The sequence below is a fragment of the Moschus berezovskii genome, chromosome 21, assembly GCF_049115385.1.
Source record: "Moschus berezovskii isolate FMDL1 chromosome 21, NW_MosBer_1.0, whole genome shotgun sequence".
Taxonomy (NCBI): domain Eukaryota; kingdom Metazoa; phylum Chordata; class Mammalia; order Artiodactyla; family Moschidae; genus Moschus; species Moschus berezovskii.
Genome location: NC_142480.1, coordinates 44,266,828 through 44,287,577, shown reverse-complemented (window position 1 = coordinate 44,287,577; position 20,750 = coordinate 44,266,828). Strand labels below are relative to the sequence as shown.

The 20,750-nt window shown below is 46.1% G+C and overlaps 1 protein-coding gene across 1 annotated transcript in view; it reads left to right on the top strand.

The window, feature by feature from the left end:
• MINAR1 (membrane integral NOTCH2 associated receptor 1) overlaps nucleotides 1–16,877 on the top strand; it is a 32,926-nt gene extending 16,049 nt beyond the window's left edge. Inside the window, exons 2-4 of the mRNA XM_055417564.2 lie at nucleotides 6,900–9,259; nucleotides 11,182–11,436; nucleotides 16,431–16,877. Of these exons, the coding sequence (XP_055273539.1) occupies nucleotides 6,959–9,259; nucleotides 11,182–11,436; nucleotides 16,431–16,628 (2,754 nt within the window). The 5' untranslated portion in view covers nucleotides 6,900–6,958 and the 3' untranslated portion in view covers nucleotides 16,629–16,877. The remainder of the gene's footprint in view (nucleotides 1–6,899; nucleotides 9,260–11,181; nucleotides 11,437–16,430) is intronic.
• Nucleotides 16,878–20,750: the final 3,873 nt, after the last annotated feature.

The following is a 20,750-nucleotide window of genomic DNA, read 5'->3' as shown; positions in this document are numbered from 1 at the left end:
CCTGGTAGGCTACAGTCTATGGAGTTGCAAAGAGTCAGACGCGACTGACCGACTTCACTTTATATGCTGATTTGGTTTTGACTGATATTTTCTTATCCCATTGGCATACTTGCATCCTTTCTGTGACAGCATTTAGGTATGCCTGTTATAGGTAGCATTTGACTGCAGTTTTTTTTAAAAAAATGTTTTTTTTTTAATCTATTTTGAGAGTCACAGTCTTTTAACCAGTAAATTTTCATACTGTTCATACACAGGGTTCTAAGGCAAGAATACTGAAGTGGTTTGCCATCCCCTTATCTAGTGGACCACTTTTTTATCAGGAAAAGGACCACATTTTTCTGGGAAAGATTGAGGGCAGGAGGAGAAGGGGACAACAGAGGATGAGATGGTTAGGTGGCATTACTGACTTAATGAAAATGAGTTTGAGCAAATTCTGGGAGATGGTGAAGGACAGAGAAGACTGTCATTTTTGAGTCCTTAGGGTCACAAAGCAACCTAGTGACTTAGCAACTGAACAACAACAACAAAACCAGTAAATTTAGTGTGTTTACATTTATTCTGTATGATGTATTTAGAAACATTTCTGTCATCTTATTTGTAATTTTTATCTGCCCTCTTTAGCAGATTTGTAGAGGAAAACTGCCGTGAAGGGAGAAAGGGGCCTCCTTTCAGTTAGAAATTTATTGCAGGTGACACAAGGGAGGTAGAAATTCCCATCCATAAATTTTAGATTCCTAGATGAATGCCTTCTTTTAATAGTTTCATTGAATCCAGAGTTTCACTGAATCACAGTAGCATCCATCATCCTGGGGAAAAAAACACCAAAATCCAAAACACCAAGCCAGGCCAATACCCAGATGCTGCAGAGAAATTCTCTTTGCCGTGCTTTTCATGAGCGTAAAGTGAGGACACTGTGCCCACACTATATCTTGGCACATTATTTCATTGTTGGAAAGATCAATATATCATTGCATCTGGGAAATCATTAATAAGAACACCTTATAACCAAGTTTTGTTCATCCAGCTTAAGGTTTGTATCATTTGTCCTCATCAGATTTTTGGAGTGGTTGGCAAAAGGGAAGATGAAAGCTTTAAGGGAGTTAGTGGAGATGAAATTCAGAGAGCTTGTCTTCTGTCCAAAGATTCATGCGGCAGTTCTGCAAGTTATAGCCCTAAATCATGTCCTTTTCTTCTCCATTTTGATCAACATCTGATGTCAACACTTTGAGCAGTTACAAATGCATAAAATTATGAAAAGGTGGACATTCATTTGAGACTGGACAGCTGCATTAGTCAAGCTGGAGCACAACGTGAGAATCACAGATGGCGTCATGAGGGAGTGGGGAAATCTGGTTCCGGCCCTTCCTGAAGCTGTAGACATGCAGTGGAAATAGCCATGCGTCCGGAGATGGAGAAGCCTGGAGTTCTCCTTCTGGCTGTGTGTATGCAGGAGGAGTTGCAGACAAGAGAATGTAGGCCCCAGTCTGTGCATCCTGTGGGCAAATGCTCATCTGAGCTGCAGGTCCTGCAGCTGCTCTGTCGCTGCTCCCAGCTTCCGCTGCCCACAGAATCGAGTCCAGACACCTAGCCCAGATTGAGCACTCCACCTTCTCTGGATGCCCCCCTGCTTATCCTGACCACACAGACAGATTCTACCACATCACCCCTTCACGCCTCTGCCCTCTGCCTTGGAATCTTCCCTCTGTCTCCTTCCTCCGGACCATCACACACCCTCCTCCTCTCCAGTCTTTGAGGCCATTGCTGATGGTGCCTCCTTGGCAAAACTGGCCTTTCCTAGTGGCTGGGACTTATCTCTCTCTCCCCAGGTCCCCAGCCTCTGGTTTCTGCTTCTCTGAAGCCTGACAGTTTCTACACAGACACTTGTGAAAATGGCAAGGTGCAACCTGCGACCTGGGGCTGATTCTGCCACTAGCTCTCCATGTAGTTTTGAAAAATGATGGTGCTTGACCCTGTTTTCCAGTCTGTAAGGGGGAGGGGCTCGGCCTGGGGGCTCACGGTGGTTGCTTGCTCAGTGTCCATACTATTGCTCAGATGACTTGTATGTATGAATGTGTATGAATGTATGGGTGTGTCTGTGTGTGTGTCTCTGGGTGTGAACGTGTGTGGGTATGTGAGTGTGTCTGTTGGCATATGTCTCTATGTGAATGTGAGTGTATGAGTGTGTGTGTCTCTGTGAACATGTATGATTGTATGAGTGTCTCTGTGTGAATGTGTGTGAGTGTATGGGTGTGTCTGTGTGAATGTGTGTCTATGAGTGTATGTCTCTGTGTGTGAACGTGTATGAGAGCGTCTGTATGAATGTGTGTGTGTGTGTGAATATGTCTGTGTGTCTCTGTGTGTGAACATGTATGAGAGTGTGTGTGAGTGTCTGAGTGTGTCTCTGTGTGTCTCTATGTGTGACTGTGTGTATGTCTCCGTGTGCACACACACGTGCACCTTCCATGGCAGAGTCGCTTAGCCCCCAGAGATCTCGGGCTGATGTTTCCTCTTTGCTCTGTCATCACTAAGAGAAGCATCCAAGAGCCAGCATTCAGGAGATTTGGCTTCAGACCCGGCATTCCCTTCTCCCTTTGGCCTCATCTCCCTCATCGTCCCGCACAGGTGGCCGAGTGGTGGTGCTGCACTCTCCAGGCTGCTGTGGACGTTCTGTGTGACCCCCGGCACATAGTAGGTGGTCTGGCTGTAATACCCGTCCGTCCGGCTCAGCACCACCACCGCCCCTGCCCCAGTTCACTTCTGTCTCTTGGCAGTGATGCTTTCCGTCCTCCTGGCACAAGACAGAGCCTGCTACTCTGCCCATAGCGTCCTCAGCCCAGGCTGTGGTCCATTTGGGCCCCAGGCAGCTCACATTCCCTCCCCTCTCTTCAGTTTCTTCATCTGCTAAATGGGAGCACTCTTTCCACACCGCAGAGCTGTTTTGTGACCCGAGGAGGTAGCTGCCAGGGACCATGTGCTGCAGCCCAGATCCTATTTCACTGTCACAGAGCCTAGAAATTCTTTTTCCATTGGCCTCTCTTTTGCTCCTTATTCCTCTCTGGCATTCATTGGCACATTGTAGAAAATCTACATGGATTTCTCTGTGGTGATTAATCGTTTTAAGCACACAGCAGGCATGTGTCCATTGGCACAGGGGCACCTGCCTACCCTGCCAGCCGTTCATAATCCCCTAAATTTCAGTCTTAATAGAAAACAACTCAGGTTTAGACAGATCCCACTTGTGTTGCATTTATTCACTTCAGGAGACGCTGGGCCTTGATTTTCCAAGATCTTATTTGACCTGGGATTAGTAGAACTTTCACCACATAAAGTAGAATAGAAAGTTGAGACAGTCTCATGGGAAAGTGGGGTCTTGGGTTTGGGGGAGGTCCATGGGGTTGGACTGCAAGTCCAGCTCTGAGCATCCCTGTTGCTCCCGCTTACTCCTTGCAGGGCTCTGAACTTGTTTGCTGGTCTGTCAGAAACTGACAGTGAGAGACGCCTCCTAAGATTGTTACAAGAATTCTAGAAATCTCTGAAATAATTCTAGGATTTCTGAAAGTGCTTTGTGTCCCCTGTATATAAAATCTGATGTGCCTGAGTTGTAATTGCTCTTCCCTCACTATTTATATTCATTTGTCCCCTGCTTGGGTTTCTGTGCCTGTTTCCTTGAAGACTGAGCTTGGCAGGTTGTCCCCACCTGGAATAAACCAGAACATCCTGACATGCAGCACTCCCATCAGACAAAGTGGGCGGATGGGGCAGGGAAGGAGAGCTGTGCGGGGAGATGGGGGTTTCCCTGTGACTTGTTCTGGGCAGGAGCAGAGCCTCTCAGGGCTCAACTGCCTTTTCCATACAAGAAAATCCAGGCCACTCATCTCTGCATGTCCCTGCAGACGTTCATGGAAAGAGGGTATAGATTCTCACTGGGAGCACTGCCTTCAGGATGGAGAGAGAGCCCGTGGTCCAGAGCAGCTGAAATTTAACCCCTAAAAAAGACACTGTTCCCCTAGAAAACAGGCTGTGTGTGTGTGCACACTCTCAGTTGCGTCCCACTCTTTGTGACCCCATGGACTGTAACCCACCAGGCTCCTTTGTCCATAGGATTTCCCAGGCAAGAATACTGGAGTGGGTTGCCGTTTCCTTCTCCAGGGGATCTTCCTGACCCAGGGGTTGAATCCACGTCTCTTGCCCCTCCTGCACTGGCAGACGGGTTCTTTACCACTAGCGCCACTCGGGAAGCTCCGTGACTGTATGGGCCAAGTCAACTTGACAATCTGTAAGTCAGTCATCAAAATGCCTTTGCTAAGTAGTGACTGGCGAGGTTCTCATGTGTAGTTTGATATTTCCTTATAAATCTCAGAAATTGGGTGCACATTTATCCATGAGAAGTCTACTTTCTCTTGAAATGCTTTATTAAGCTTTTGGCTTGATGTTTTTCATTTTTCCATCCAAGTTTCATTAATGTAGATTTTTTCTTCCACTTCAAAATAAGATTAATTATTGTTTGTATGTGTGTGTCCTAAATCTCTTCAGCCATGTCCAACTCTTTCAAACCCTATGGACTGTAGTTCTCCAGGGTCCTCTGTCCATGGGATCCTCCAGGCAAGAATACTGGAGTGGGTTGCCATGCCCTCCTACAGGGAATCTTCCTGACCCAGGGATCGAACCCACGTCTCTTAACGTCTCCTATGTTGATTTGGTGATGGCAAAAAATAATGTGTGGTCATGGTAGGAACTTTGGAAAAGAAGGAAAATTATGAAGAAAATATTAACGTTACCTATAAAAAATAAAAACTGTCATTGAATGGGAAGGGATATGAGGGACTTTGGGGGCAATGGGAACATTCTAGATCTTATAGGGGTTTTGCTTTTAACACAGGCACACACATTTGTTACAACTTCAGCAAATACACACAAATTTTGTGCACTTCATTGTATGTAAATCTTATTAATAAAAGAGAAACTGTAAGCAATTATTGGACTTAGGTTAATTATAGGCACAGTGAAATCTTTAGGAGGAGGTGCACAGATGTTTGCAATTTGTTTTGAAGTGCATTTAAAAAAATAAGATGGCTTCATGAAGGGTAGATGGATAGATCCGTGATAAAGCAAATATAGTAAAATGTTAATGGTGGAATCCAGATGGTGGTTATATGAGTGTTCACTGTAAAATTCTTTCAACTTTGCTGTATGTTTGAAGATTTGCGTAATAAAATATTGAGAAACAAAGATGACTAATTCAGAATGAAAATCTATATTTGCGATCCAAAGGTAACAGCCATTAACATTTTAGTGTATATTATTTTCTTTCAGTTTCATTTCCAAGAAGATATAATTTTATATAATTAAGATCTTACTACAGATACAGATTCATTTTTGCATTTTCACTCAGAATGTCATTCCTCAGTTTTCTTTTGTCATCAAAAGTCTCCAATGTGTAATTTTATAATTAAGATATAATTTACATAATTAAAATTCACACATTTTGGCACACAGTTTTGTGAGTTTTGACAAATGCAGAGAGACATGTAACCACCACTCCAATCAAGATGTGAAAGAGCTCCATCATCCAGAATGGAGTTTTGTCTATACCTTGCCATTTTGCCTACACCTTGCTTCACATTCAGTGTCTGGCAACCACGGATCTGTCTTTCAGAATATAATAAAAATGGAACCAGGGGCTTCCCTGGTGGCTCAATTGGTAAAGAATCTGCCTGTAGTGAAGGAGATTCAGGTTCGATCCCTGAGTCAGGAAGATCCCCTGGAGAAGGAAATGGCAACCCACTCCAGTATCCTTGCCTGGGAAATCCCATGGACAGAGGAGCCTGGCAGGCTATAGTCCATGGAGTCACAAGAGTTGGACATAGTGACAAAATCACCATATGATAGGTAGCCTTTTGAGTCTGGCTTCTTTCATTCAAGCACCATATTTTTCAGATTCATTCATGTCATTTACTATATGCATTGGTAATTTGTACCTTTTTATTGATGAGTAGTATTCCGTTGAAGGATATACATGAATGTAATTTATTTATTTTGTGGCTGCCCTGGGTCATTGCTGCTGTGCACAGGCTTTTTCTAGTTGCAGTGAGCAGAATCTATTCTTCATTATGGTGCACCAGCTTCTCGTGGCAGTAACTTCTCTTGTTGTGGAGCACAGTCTTTAGGGCACGGGGGCTCACTAGTTGGGGTGTGCAGGCTTAGTTGCTCCATAGCATGTGGAATCTTCCCAGATTAGGGATCTAACCCATATCCCCTGCATTGATAGAAGGATTCTTATCCACTATACCACCAGGGAAGTCCTACATTAATGTAATTTTCATGTTTGTGAGAAATTACTATATATCATAGCCTGCTTTATTTATGCGTTACCATAATATTTGGATAGTTAAGATGTTTTATTTTTCACTATTATAATTGCCATTATAATGAGCATCTTTTTGCGATTATAACTATTTAAAAGAATATTTTATTAGAGCATAGTTGATTTGCAATGTTGTGTTTCAGGTGTACAGCAAAGTGAATCAGTTGCACATATACACAGTGAACATTTTTATGCAAAACCAAAGTCATTCATAATTTCTTTAGGTAGATTCCTTTAGTCATTATCATTTATTTAGGTAGTTTCTCAGAATGTTTAAAGCCTTTGCCCAGCGTCTAAGTGCTAATCAATAGGTTAAGACGAAAATCTAGATTTCCCAGTTTCCAGGTCCAATGTTCCTTGGAAGGGAATTATTACGTGGTATTTTATAAATATTTTTAAAGCATTTACAATATTTCTAAGCATGAAGAAGTCTTTCCTTGTATTTCTTTATGTGGTTCAGGACCAGATTGACTTAAAACTCCACTGATGTTTCTAATCCTCTTTTCCCCTCCCTACTATTTTTCCATATTATCAGTCCCACAGAACTGACTTGAAGTTTCCAGTGTCGCCAGATAGCCTGTGAAATTCTAAGCCATGGAGACCAACCAGGAAACGTCCCTCTTCTTGGTGAAGATCTTGGAGGAATTAGACAGCAAGCAAAATACCGTCTCCTACCAGGACCTCTGCAAATCCCTGTGCGCCCGCTTTGATCTGTCCCAGCTCGCCAAACTGAGAAGCGTGCTCTTCTATACAGCCTGTCTTGACCCCAACTTCCCAGCCACGTTATTCAAAGACAAGATGAAATGTGCTGTAAACAACCAGCAGTCCAAGAAAATCATGGTGGCCGCAGACATCGTAACCATATTCAACCTGATCCAGATGAATGGGGGCGCCGCCAAGGAGAAGCTACCTGGAGGCCGGCAGAAGATGCGCAAGAAAGATGCCTCTTTTGATTCGTGCCGCTCAGACACGGAGATCTGCAGCGCGGCCGAGTGCGAACCCCTCAACTGTGAGCTGAGTGACCGGCCTTTCAGCCGGGGTTACCCCACCCGCCAGTCATCCAAGTGCAGAAAGATGGACTGCAAGGACTGTCCGCAGTTCATTCCTGCCTCTGAACCTGACTTCCTGCTGGGGGTCAGCAAAGACGTGAAAAACCGGGCAGCTTCCCTGGACAGGCTGCAGGCTCTGGCCCCATACTCGGTGGCCAACCCTCAGCCCTGTGAGATGCAGAGAACCTACTTCCCCATGAACCTCGAGAGTGAGTCCATGTCTGATCAGGACTCCCTGCCTCTCCCTCAGGGCATCAAACCAACCTTCATCTCGAATGACGAGCCCTTCGTGGTCCAGTCCTGTGTCCAGAAAAGGAACATATTCAAAGAGGACTTTCACAACCTGATGGCTGTGTCCCCCGGGTTGGCCAGCCCGGCCAACAAGGCCGAGGGCGAGCACAGGAAATCCCAGGGCCGCAAGGAGTCCCACAAGACGCCCTTCCCCCATCACAGCTTTGAGATGCCCTACAGCAGCCAGTACCTGAACCCTGAGTACTCCCCGGTTCCTGACAAGAGGCGGGCAAAGCATGAGAGCTTAGATGACCTTCAAGCCTCCACTTATTTTGGACCCACTCCAGTGATGGGGACCCAGGAGGCCCGGCGCTGTCCTGGCAAATCAGGCAAGCAGACCCCCTGGCCGGCCAAAAGCTGGAGCCTCAACACCGAAGAAGTTCCTGACTTTGAACGGTCCTTTTTCAACAGAAACCCCTCCGAGGAGAAGCTCCGTTATCCAAATTCCAACAGTCAGACACCCAACTTCCCAACCCCGGAGAGATGTCCCGCTTACCTGACACCACAGGATCAACAGCCCATCCTCCCCGTCGGCTACTCAGCAAAGTCCAATGGGCTCAAATCTAAAGAGATCCCATCCCCTGTGGACCTGGAGAAGCATGAACCAGTCAAAAAGTTTAAAGACAAGAGCATCAGCTGCACCAGCGGGCAGCTGAGCTCAGACACCAGCAGCGTGGGCACCCAGACTGACCTGCACGTGCTGGAGCCCAAAAAAGGCAAGGACCTGTGTACCCCCGGGCAGGGCAAGTACAGTGACCGGCATGCCGTGAAGCATTCCGATGATGACTCGGAGGTGGTCAGTGACGACATCAGCGACATCTTCCGGTTTCTTGATGACATGAGCATCAGCGGCTCGACGGGAGTCATGCAGTCATCTTGCTACAACAGCACGGGGTCCCTATCTCAGCTTCACAAGTCGGACTGTGACAGTTCGCCAGAGCACCATCTCACCAGAATCGCCAATGGGCTCCCTGGCGGCCAAGGGGAGAAGGGCAGCCGGCCAGAAAACAGCCACCACTCAGAAGAGGAGCTGAAGACCAGTGTGTGCAAGCTGGTGCTCAGGATCGGGGAGATTGAACGGAAACTCGAGTCACTGTCGGGTGTGCGTGAGGAGATCTCCCAGGTCCTGGGCAAGCTCAGTAAACTAGACCAGAAGATGCAGCAGCCCGAGAAGGTGAGCATGCAGATCGACCTCAATTCTCTGACCAGTGAGGCTCCATCTGACGAGAGCGCCTCGCCCCGGATGTTCCGTGCCCACAAGGGTACCCACGGGCCCAAGCTGGAGAATACTGCTGACTGGTGCTGCTCAGATGCCAGTGGGAGCAACAGCGAAAGCCTTCGTGTCCAGGCCTTAAAAAAAAGCCTCTTCACGAGGCCGTCTTCAAGGTCCCTGACAGAGGAGAACAGCGCCACAGAATCCAAAATTGCCAGCATCTCCAACTCACCCAGGGACTGGCGCACCATCACTTACTCCAACCGCATGGGCATCAGCGAGGAGGAGATCAAAGAGCGAGGTCCTGGAGACAGTCAAGACTGGCATAGGAAGTCTAAAGAGGTAATGCCCAATTAAGGCCATGTAACTGGGTGCCAGCTTTGTTGTTTTTGTCATTGTTTAGTATCTCAGTCGTCTCTGATTCTATTTGGCTCTATGGACTGTAGCCTGCCAGGCTCTTCTGTCCATAGGATTGTCCAGACAAGAATACTGGAATAGGTTGCCATTCCTTTCTCCAGGGAATCTTCCTTGTCCAGGGATCGAACCTGGGTCTCCGGCATTGCAGGTGGATTCTTTACCTCTATGCCACCAGGGAAGCCCTGACACTGGAAAAGATTGAAGACAAAAAGAGAATGGGGTGGCAGAGGATGAGATGGTTGGATAGCCCCCAGAATTAAGGCCTCTTAATTCAAAAGCCTCTGAAAACTTCCCAGGGTCTTCTTGCTGGTCTCTGATTTCCCTCCTTTAGTCATCTTTGTGCAGAGTAGACACCAGCTTTTATTTTTAAACTATCTTAGGTATACATATGAAGTGCCGGATTAGAACACAAGCATCTCCTTGGTAGTAGAAGTGGGGGCAAGTGTGGGCAGTGGGTAACTTTCCAGGTCAGAAAAGCTTGCTTGTGTTATGTGTTCAGTTGTGTCCAACTCTTTGCAACCCTCTAAACTGTAACCCACCAGGCTCCTCTGTCATGGGATTCTCCAGGCAAGAATGCTGGAGTGAGTTTCTGTGCTCGCCTCCAGGGGATTTTCCCAACCCAGGGATTGAACCCATATCTCTTACATCTCCTGCATTGGCAGGCAGGGTCTTTGCCACTGGCACCACCTGGGAAACCCCATAGTGTTTGTATCTATCCCTTTTATAAAGCTTGGAGCGCCTTCTCCTTAGTGGTGTGACTTTGCCAAATGTGTCATTGAAAAGTGATCAGGGTAGTCCTCTACCCTTGAGGAACTCACAGTCCAGTGGAGGAGACAGACAGACAGATGGACAGGCCGTTATAATTCAGTGGGACAGTGCTGGCTATGAGCTCCATATGCAGTCTGAAGGGGTCTCATAGGTGGGCACTGACCTGGTCTTGGTGGGTCAAGGAGTGCTTCCTAGAGGAAGTGACATGTGTGCGGAGACCTGAGGGCCTGAAGTTAGAAAGTATCAGAAGACCTGGGTTATCACAGGGTTCATGGAGAGCAGAGCCCCAGGTTCATAACTAGGGACTGAGAGCATCAGTGATGCCAGCTGTGTCAGGCACCTTCCTGCCTCCACACTGTGGTCCAGACTGTTCCCTGTCTTGAGCAGATGTTCCTGAAAACCAGTGGACGCTCTCACCATGGCTTCTTCCATCCAAAGAAGCAGGGTGTCATCCGTGCTTTTGGCCAGCTCCTTGGGGAAAATACCCATATCTTGTACTCCTCAGGACCAGGTAGAAATTGGTAATAGAAAGGGGGCCTGGGCTTCCCTGGTGGTCCACTGGTTAAGACTGTGCTTCCAGTGCAAGTGGCATGGGTTTGATCCCTGGTTGGGGAGCTAAGATCTTGCCATACCACATAGCGTGGCAGAAAAAAGAAAGAAGGAAGGAAAGAAAGAGGGCGCGGTACTATGCAGTGGTTAAGCAAGGCCTTTCTGAAGTCAGATGCTAACTTTAAATTCCAGCTCCTTGCCATTAGCAGCTGTGCTCCCTAGGGTAAATTACTGAGTCTTTCTGATCTCCTTTTCCTTACCAGAATAATGTGTGTTAATAGTAGTAGTCATGGTGTGAAGATTAGATAAAATCGTCTCTTTCTGGCACAGAAATGTTGGGTCATATGAATAGTATTAATGTCGTAAGCTTTTCCTAGTAAATTTCCCCCAGTACAGGCAATCCTATTTGCTCACGAATAACTGCATGTTGCTACCTGGGCAGCACCTAGTGATGAAAAGCTGGGATCTGCCCAGTGTGACATCTGACCACATCTGTGTGGCCTCCTGGACTTCTCTGTGCCCCTCTGCAGGCAGACAGGCAGTACGACATCCCCCCGCAGCACCGCCTGCCCAAGCAGCCCAAGGACGGCTTCCTGGTGGAGCAGGTGTTCAGCCCTCACCCTTACCCCGCATCTCTCAAGGCCCACATGAAGAGCAACCCTCTGTACACAGACATGCGGCTCACGGAGCTGGCAGAGGTGAAGCGGGGCCAGCCTTCCTGGACCATCGAGGAGTATGCACGCAATTCGGGTGACAAGGGCAAGCTGACGGCCCTGGACCTGCAGGTGAGCCTCTCTGCCCAGGGTCGGGTAAGGTGGGGGAAGCCTGGCCACACCCCAGTGGATGCAGAAATGGATGAAGGATGCCCTAGCCACCCACTCCCTCCCCTTCAGCTCCCTTGGTCCCCACCATGGAATACTGAACCTGCATACATCATAAGGCAGAGATGTGTAACCAGAGGATTGCTATGTTGCTTATTGGCTTGTAAACATTTAGCAACAGGAATGCTTCATTGATGGATTGACCTTGGCCATCAATTTACTAACGTTGCATTTAAGACTCTGTACCAAGTGCAGATTCTCATGCTTGCTCCTAAGACCTGAGCCCAACTGGTTAATGGAACACAAGCCTGATTTCTCCTTCCACATGTAGCCCGTGGGATAAGCATGTTTGTGGGAGCCAAGATATGGATTATGTTTCCGTACGGAGCAGCCCCAGGTAAGCACCACCCCTGGAAGCTCTGTGAATGCAGTTGTGGCTAGAGGGTGTGTTTGCTGTTCAGCCACCGGCAGGGCTGGGTTTCGGCCACACTTGCATCTTGGTGGTTCCATCCACGCTGCGTCTATCTGTGTGTCTGCATCATCTTGGGAGCAGGGCAGCACCTTGCCTTCACCTGCTGGTTAGATCTGTGGGCAGTGAGGTCATTGTCTTAATGCTGCCAGTCACGTCCAGGTTCCTGAATGCCCCCACCACTTAAAGGGCAGCTGGGGAGATGCTGGTGGAGGCTGGTATGGCAAGGTGTCCCCTGACATTGCCTCGCTCTGAAGCCAAGAGTCTGCAGGAGGGGCAGTGCGGTGGTGAGAAAAGGAATGTGTTTTCCCACAGTGCAGGTCCTCTTCCAGGGTTCCTTTGCTGTGCAGCCTGGAACATTCACCTGTTTGAGCTGTGGTCCCTTCACCCGTTAAATGTCTGTGATAATCTCTAACTTGTGGTGGTGTTGTGAGACATGAGAAGAACGTATTTAAAGTACCTGGCATTAATCAGGGACTGAAACGGTATTTAGGCTGACAAAAGGATGCTGAAATCAATCAACTCTGTATGGTGGGTTTTTTTTTTTAAATTATTTATTTTTGGCTGTGCTGGCTCCTTGTTGCTGTGCACGCTTTTCTTCAGTTGTGGTGAGCGGGGGCTCCTCTCTAGGTGCGGTGTGCAGGCTTCTCATTGTGAGGGCTTTTCTTGTTGTGGAGCCTAGAGTCCAGGGTATGCAGGCTTCAGTAATTGAGATGAGTGAGCTCTAGAGCACAGGCTCAATAGTTGTGGCACACGGGCTCAGTTGCTCTGCACATATGGGATCTTCCTGACCCAGGGATTGAACCCACGTCTCCTGCATTATCAGGTGGATTCTTTGCACTGAGACACCAGGGAAGCCCCTGTGTGGTGCTTTTTTTTTTTTTTTTTTTTTACCACAGTCTCTCATGCAAGGTACAGGGGTCTGCAGGCAGAGTGATGACGTTCATCTCAAGCAGGTAAATGAGGAAATCGAGGCCCGAGAAACTCAAGAACTTGCTGCAGGTCTGACAAGTCTGAATTCCAGTCGGACTCTCCAGCAATCAGACTTCTGTTCTTTCATCTTCTGTTGCCTCACCACCATTTCATTTTTCTGGTGATGAGAGTATAGTGGGGCTTTGTGTCACTAAAGTGACCACAGTGACATTGGTTCATGTTGGTCCCTGACTGACAGCAGTTATGGGGAGGAGCGTCTCCAGCCAAATCCTGAGAGTCAGCTGGGCAGTGCTATCAGGATGACCCTGGAGATATCGTGGCCCCTGTCCCCTCCCACACCTTATGTCCACATGCCTGCTGCTTATCACTTATGACAGGTCCTCTCCTGTCACCATCCTGCTGGCAAGCAGGCTGTATAGGATTCTTTTCTCCTGGAAGTGGCCCTAACACTTTGCCGTGGGTACCACACTGTGCTCTGTATTAGGATGCCACGAATCAGGGAAGACCTGTAGGTATGAATGGCTCACCTGGAGGAATAATCAGTGTCTCACCAGTATCATGGGATGACCTTGACATGGTCAGATTAATGGAATGCATCATAGATTGAGAAACATCTTTTTAACGTTCCGAAGGCTGAGTCTGAGAGAATTGCTCCTATAGATATATGTGATTTTAAAGTGCCAATGTTTATAAGCACTAAAGGTAAAATTATAAAAAGTTAAAGATCTTTAGAGAGCTTCAGGTGACATCACTTAAAAAAAAACAGAGGATAATATATCTAGTTTCACAAAATGTAAGACAGTAAGGAGTTTCATAGCCTCTCAAGGGTGTTTGCAGCAAAGTAGAATAGGTATCGGGAACTTGGTAAAGGCAGAAAGGCACCACCTCCTTGTTTCCATCACTTTTCAGAGACCCAGGTACTGTCTTAGGGCAGCCTCAGCATCTGGACCATCTTCTTGCTGTCTCTTGGCTTCAAGATATAAATTCACCAGCAATGGCACCTTGAGGATGCATCAAAGATACCATTTCCATTTCCAGTGTTCAGCAGGTGTAATTGTCGATCAAAGATGCTCCCTGGGTCCTGTGAAAGCTTGGCATCACCTCTCTGCTACTGGGTGTCATGAGAGCTTGCAGTTATTGAAAAAAATAATTACAAATAGTTTATTTCACTGACTGAATCGCAGTGCATAAAGAATATCTACCCAGGAAAGGGCTTCCCCATTGGCTCAATGATAAAGAGTCTGCCTACCAATGCAGAAGACATGGGTTCGATCCCTGGGTTGGGAAGATCCTGTGAAAGAGGAAATGGCAACCTACTCCAGTATTCTTGCCTGGGAAATCACATGGATAGAGGAGCCTGGCGGGCTACAGTCCATGGGGTCACAAAAGAATGGGACATGACTTAATGACTAAACAACAACTGAATAGACTAGAACAAAGGTTGACAAACTCTCCTCTAAAGGGCCAGAGAGTAACTACCTTAAGACCCAGCAGTCCTTACAATCTCCGTCATCACAACTGCTCAGTTCAGTCTCTCAGTCGTGTCCGACTCTTTGCGACCCCATGGACTGCAGCACCCCAGGCTTCAACTGCTCAGCTCTGTGCATAATAGCCTCGAGCAGCCATGGACAATTTGTGTTAAATAAATGACTGGACATGGTTGTGTTTTGATAAAACATTCTCTTTTGACACTGAGATTTGAATTTCCCATGATTTTCACATATCTCTGACTGTTGTTTTGCTTTTCTTTTTTTTTTCAGTGACTAAAAAATGTGAGGACCATTCTTAACTTGTAGGCTGTACAGAGGCAGGTATTGGGCTGAATTCAGCTCCCAGGCTGGCGTCTGCTGGCCCCAGTACTAGAATGCCATTAGCAGCAGGAGAGCAATAGAGATGCCAGAGGGGTCCACAGCATTTGGACTGTGAGCATCCCATCAGGAAGCAGCTGGCGGACTCATGGAAGGATGGGAATGGGATGAGGAGACTGTTGGCATCAGTGTAGGCGGGGCTTAAAGCCCAGCAAGCACCCAGGGACCAGCATGAGTGAGAGGCTAAGGCTGCCCTTGGATCTGAAGGCCCAAAGATGGGAGCTATTTCTGAAACCTGCCAGGACCCACAGCTGTGAAAGCAGGTGCCAGATAGAAATGTAGTCCATCAGAGAGGGAGCCTGAGGACTGGTGCTCCACCAACTGAACCCACCAGTGTGTGTGTTAGTCACTCAGTCGTGTCCGACTCTTTGTGGCCCCATGGACTGTAGCCCACTAGGCTCCTCTGTCCATGGAATTCTCCAGGAAAGAATACTGGAGTGGGTAGCCATTCCTTTCTCTGGGGATCTTCCCGGCCTAGGGATTGAACCCACATCTCCTGCATTGCAGGCAGATTCTTTACCATCTGAGCCACCAGGAAACCCACCAGGGATGCGTCCATATGGACCAAGATCTGGGGAGACCAGAGCAAGGTGGAGTAGAACAGAGAACTGCTCTGGAAGGACAGGTGGAGAATGACTAATATGGGTGAGAAAATCATCAATATTCCAATAACTTGCAACCACTGAGGTTTTGGGTTTTTTTTTTTTAAGTTTTGGAAGCATTGTTTTGTAATTCTGTGTGTGTGTGTGTGTGTGTGTGTGTGTGTACATAATTTGTAACACATCCATCTTTATCAGCATTGACCAATCTGAGAACATCTTCAAAATGGATATTTTGCTTGTATTTCAGAGATTTAGGAGACCTCAACTTGGAATCGCAATGTGTTGCTGCTTATGTGCCACTCACATTATTAAATGCTTGCTGTAAAATGAGAACACTGCTTTTCTTTATGGAAATAGATTATAGCCATCCACAGGGAACGGGATTCATGGGCAACACAGGTTAAATACGATATTTCTCGCGCAGACAATCATTAATCTCAGGGAGACCAGGAGACAAAATATCAGGGAGGGGCCTCCCACTGGGGATGCTGCACCTGGCCTGGGGGTGGCCTGCCGCCAGTCTGTAGACCTGGCCTTTGAGCAGTGGCCTGACCTGCTCAGACAGATATTTGAGATGGAAATATTTTATGTTTTGTTTGAGCTGCTTCTGTGGGAGGTGCCTTTGATTTTTCAGTAGAGGCTTTTCCTGAAGAACTGGGAAGTGAATCAGAGTAATAGAACAGCCTTGCTTCAAACAGCTCTGTTCTTAGGGACTGTAAGTGGGAAATATCTGTCAGTGACCCTCCCTGCTTCCCTGACAGTGAGGCCAGCCTGTTCTTGGCTGTGCGCCCTTGAAGTGTAGACTCTCGCTTGTCTTGGCCCTGTTCTGCTTGTCCCCAGAAAACCTCTGGATTTTCCTGTGTCGAGACCATCATGACCTTTGTAGTAAGAGGGGGCAGGTGCAATCTGGGGTGTGCAAGACCCAGAGTCCTTGGTGGTCCATCTCAGGAGGGGCTGGTGGGCAGCTTGGACACCCCTGCCAGCTGCAGGCAGCTGGTGCTTCAAGCAGCAGCTGAGATGCTTCAAGGGTGATGAACCTGTTTACAAATATTCACCATCTTTCTAACATCTTCTCTTCACTTTTAGACTCAAGAATCTTTAAATCCAAACAACTTAGAGTATTGGATGGAAGACATTTATACTCCGGGCTACGACTCATTGCTAAAACGGAAAGAAGCCGAATTCAGACGAGCCAAGGTCTGCAAGATAGCGGCTCTGATTGCTGCGGCTGCATGCACGGTCATTCTGGTGATCGTCGTGCCCATCTGCACGATGAAATCATGAGCTGCTAGAGGCAATGTTGCCAATGGCTCGTGACCTCTGACATCTCTCTCTGTAGTCTAAAATCACGTGGCAGGGCAGGCACCACTTGTTAAAACAGAAATCATGGAGGCTTTTCTGCAAATGCTGATGATGGTCTTCAGAAAATATTCATTCTAGAAAGATGTCTACCTACCTATTAGCTTTGACTTAATGACACAGATGAATTTTAAGAAGTGCAATATCTTTTCCTACCGAAAGAATGTAATGGACGACCAGTATATACAAACAGAATTCCAGGCAAAAAATAAAGAAGAGGAAGATTAATTGGTTGGATTATTTCCATTTCATGGTGGAGAATATGCTATAGAAGAGATGGTTAATACATGCTTCTTTAAAGGAAGCTAAGAGAAAGCAAAAGCCTGGGTTCTCTCTTGCTTAATGTTCCTAGACCATTGCAGGTGAAGTAACAGGCTATGTTTCCATAGGGGGTTACTGTTTACTTCTCTGCTGACTGTAATCAAGGGCTACTGACTTTTCATACTTGCCCTTCTGTCATCATGATGCTCTTTGTGGCAGATCTTCATGGAAACATTCCGGACCTTCATCCTGGTGCCCAGGGTAGGAAGGTACTGGACTGCCAAGTCAGGCATGGCATGAAGTGACCTCTCTGCTTAATAGGCCAAGGTCTTCAGGCTAGGAGACCTTCCAGTGGCCACCCCAAGCCATGGGAGGGCTGCTCGCTAATGATGTATGCTCAGCATCTAAAAGTCAAGGTATCCCAAAAGACCTCCCATCCTTGCCTTGGTGTGTGGGTCATCTCCTCCATCTTCTATCTCCTGGTAGTACGGATCCTCCACCTTTCACCATGAGTTGATTTTGGAACTTGTCCTTGTGCCTTGAAGAGTAGAGACAATGGCAGAACTTTGACCTTCTAACTATAAACCGTGGTTGCTGTGCACCAATTATACCAGCCATTTCCAATGGCTTTAAAAAGATTTTGAAAGCTTGTCAATAATATGATAAAGGCTCTGAGGTGTTCTCAACTACTCCAGCACCTACTCCAGAGTTTCAAATATTTGTCAGCAGTGCAAAAAAAGTGATCTATTTAACCGTTTATCTATCTATCTATATGTCTATCTAAATACCTGATTTTGGTTTATTGTCTTCTCTGTTAATTAACTTGAGAGCAAGATTTCTCCTGTGTAAGGAAGCCGTTGTCATTCATGAGAATTTGATCTCAGTTTCCACCTGTTGAATGGTGCTTTGACATAAGTGGACAGAAAGAATCCTTTTCAGCGTCAGATCCTAATGTCTTGTTATAGGTTAAAGAAAAACAATGGACAAAAACTAGCTACCTTAATTCTTCTGAGAACAAAGTGGAATATAAAAAATGTTGGTGGTAAGAATCACGTCACTCCAGTGAAAGAAAAGTGAAATTGTTAGTCACTCAGCTACGTCCAACTCTTTGGTATTCCATGGACTCTAGCCCGCCAGGCTCCTCTGTCCATGGAATTCTCCAGGCAAGAATACTGGAGTGGGTAGCCATTCCTTCTCCAGGGGATCTTCCTGACCCAGGGATTGAACCCAGGTCTCTCTCATTGCAGGCAGATTCTTTACTGTCTGAGCCTCCAGGGAAGCCCGATGATAGAATAAATTCCTACAAGAGTTTTGGGAAGCATCTCAGATTTTAAAGCAATAGGAATTCAGCATCCATCCTAAAATCTTCTAAATACTGCTTAGCTTGCTGTGTCTAATTCTCTTGTTCTCCCAAAGGGGAGTCAGAACATTTTGTGTTGTTAATAAATGTAGGATGGATGCTCTCATCTGTAGTAAACCTTCTTTTTTAGAGGTCTTCATGTTCTCTATTTATAGTCTCATGTTTATGTATAGATTTTCAGCTAGGTGACTGAAATTTAAGCCTTAGTACGGAAACCTGAGGATTTATAATTGAAAATGAAAAATATATTAATATATATTACTGTCTATTGTCAGAATTTAGTCTTTTGGTGCTCTGTTTTGGGTTGGGCACATTAAATAAGGTTGTTTCTTTCGGCCCAAAGGGGATTCTAGATTAATACCGTTGGGAGTTATGGGTTCCGAAGTCTCCTCCCAACCTATACCACTCTAGAATACACCCTAGCCCTGATGCTCTCCCCTTTATCACAGGTTAAGCCACGAGAGCAGCAGAGGTAGGTAGGTTGCCAACCTCTTACCCTGTGATTTGCAGAGAAGTGGAGATGCAGTCACCTAGGATAAGAAAAATTTGTCAAATCCCATTCGGACTCCTTCATTTGCCAGGTAGGATCATGCCGGATCAACCAAACCACTATGGCCACTGCCTTTGGGTGAGTTTCTTCTTAAAGGGTCCTCTTTGGGCTATGTGCCTAGTTCCCTGGGGAGGGCATGAGTATAAGCACCCTCCCAATGCATAGAAGTGAAGAATTTTCTCCTACACTTTTCATATCTGGGGAGGTAGTCAAAGAAATTTAGTCTTGCTCTAAGTCCAGCGTAGCTTTAAAATTCAGCTCCACTCATTGCTGCATGATGGAAACATCCAGACCTGGTCACCCCCCTGGGAGACCACACAGCGATGACCCCCAGGCAAGGGGGTTTCCTCTGGAAAGCGATTGTCCTTAGCTTGGTAGCTCTGAGTCTGGTGTCAAGTTATGTACCTTTGCCATGGCGTGAAGCCTGATGGATGCTTGGAGTCTTGGGGTCTAGAGAATGTGAAGCTCATAGTTGGCTTCTTTCTCTCCATTGATCCCAAGCTTGTTAAACTTTCTTTCCCTAGACCTCTAGACTCACTCCAGCTCCTCCATCCCTCTGTTTGCAGAAAGGGTCAAGACCAGAGTCTGGATGGGAATGAAGCATCTACCCATTCCTCTAAAATTTGCCTCTCATCTTCTGCTGCTATGAGTTCCCTGTGGGCGACCTAGGCTCAGGCCTGACTTCTGTAGTAGGCAACAGCCTCTATCGCCATATCTGGCATATTCTGATGAAGTACCATTTCTTGTGCCTAAACTGAAAATCATTATACTATCAAAAGTCCCTTCGGTTCTCTTGCACTTAAAAAAAATGAACCATTAGACATTATCAAGGAATTATTTTAAAATTAGATCTCTTTATCCAAATAAAGTCGTAATCATCACATCCTCTTTTTCAGTCTGAATTTGCTCTGAACACAGCCTTGAAGAGAAGCAAAGAATATTTCCCAGCTCACGGTTTTCAGATATTTTATGCCAGTACCTCCTTTAAACGGAAAATACAGTAAAGCAAATCATACTTGTATCACCCATTACTAGCTGATCATAAACTGTTAGTATTTTAGGGCATGCAGCTATGTGGTTTGTATCTGCAAGGCTGGCTTAATAGATGTGCTGAAAGTCACCGTTTGGAACCTGCATAAGCTCTGATACCCTTATTGAAATCAAGGCAGTGCTGTCTTCATTTATAGTTTATCAGTTTAAGAGCACGGCACCTCCTTTTTCTTAACAAAAAAAGCTCTGCCGAAAATACACGATTCTGTTAAGTGGTATAAAAATGTGTTAACGTTGAAATTCAACCTGTTTCATATCATAACCAGCCTGCAAGAAGATTGTGCTCAATTGTGTGAATACCAAATCAGAGTATACTGTATATCGTACCTTGGAAATTTGTATTTAAAGGCAACAATGTTAATAATAGTTGGTAAAACAGGGGAAAGGGGTATTCGATATTTATTAACAAGGAGAAATGCAACAAACTTCCTTATTTATGCCTTATGAATAAAGGGGTGTGAAATATTAGGTGAAGTTTTATGTGCACGACTCTGAACTTTAGAGTCTAAAGGAGTGGGGATCCTCGAAGGCAGGGACTGTCTTTTCTATGTTTGTTCTGTAAAGCTCTCAGCGCACTCTTGGTGCTTGATCAATGTTATATAATACCAATAACTAAGCACATTTTTAGATCTTTTTTCAAATGGCTTGTGTAAAATTTGGTTAATGTATAATGGTTGGTTTGAAGCTATCATGTAAAATCTGCCTCTCCAAATATAATCGAGAATAAACTGGAAATGATGAAGTAGCAAGGTGTGAGTTTTGTTCTATGCATGAATTATAAGCAGTTTCATGCACAAATCAAATGTGGCTGGCTGGATGCTTTTTC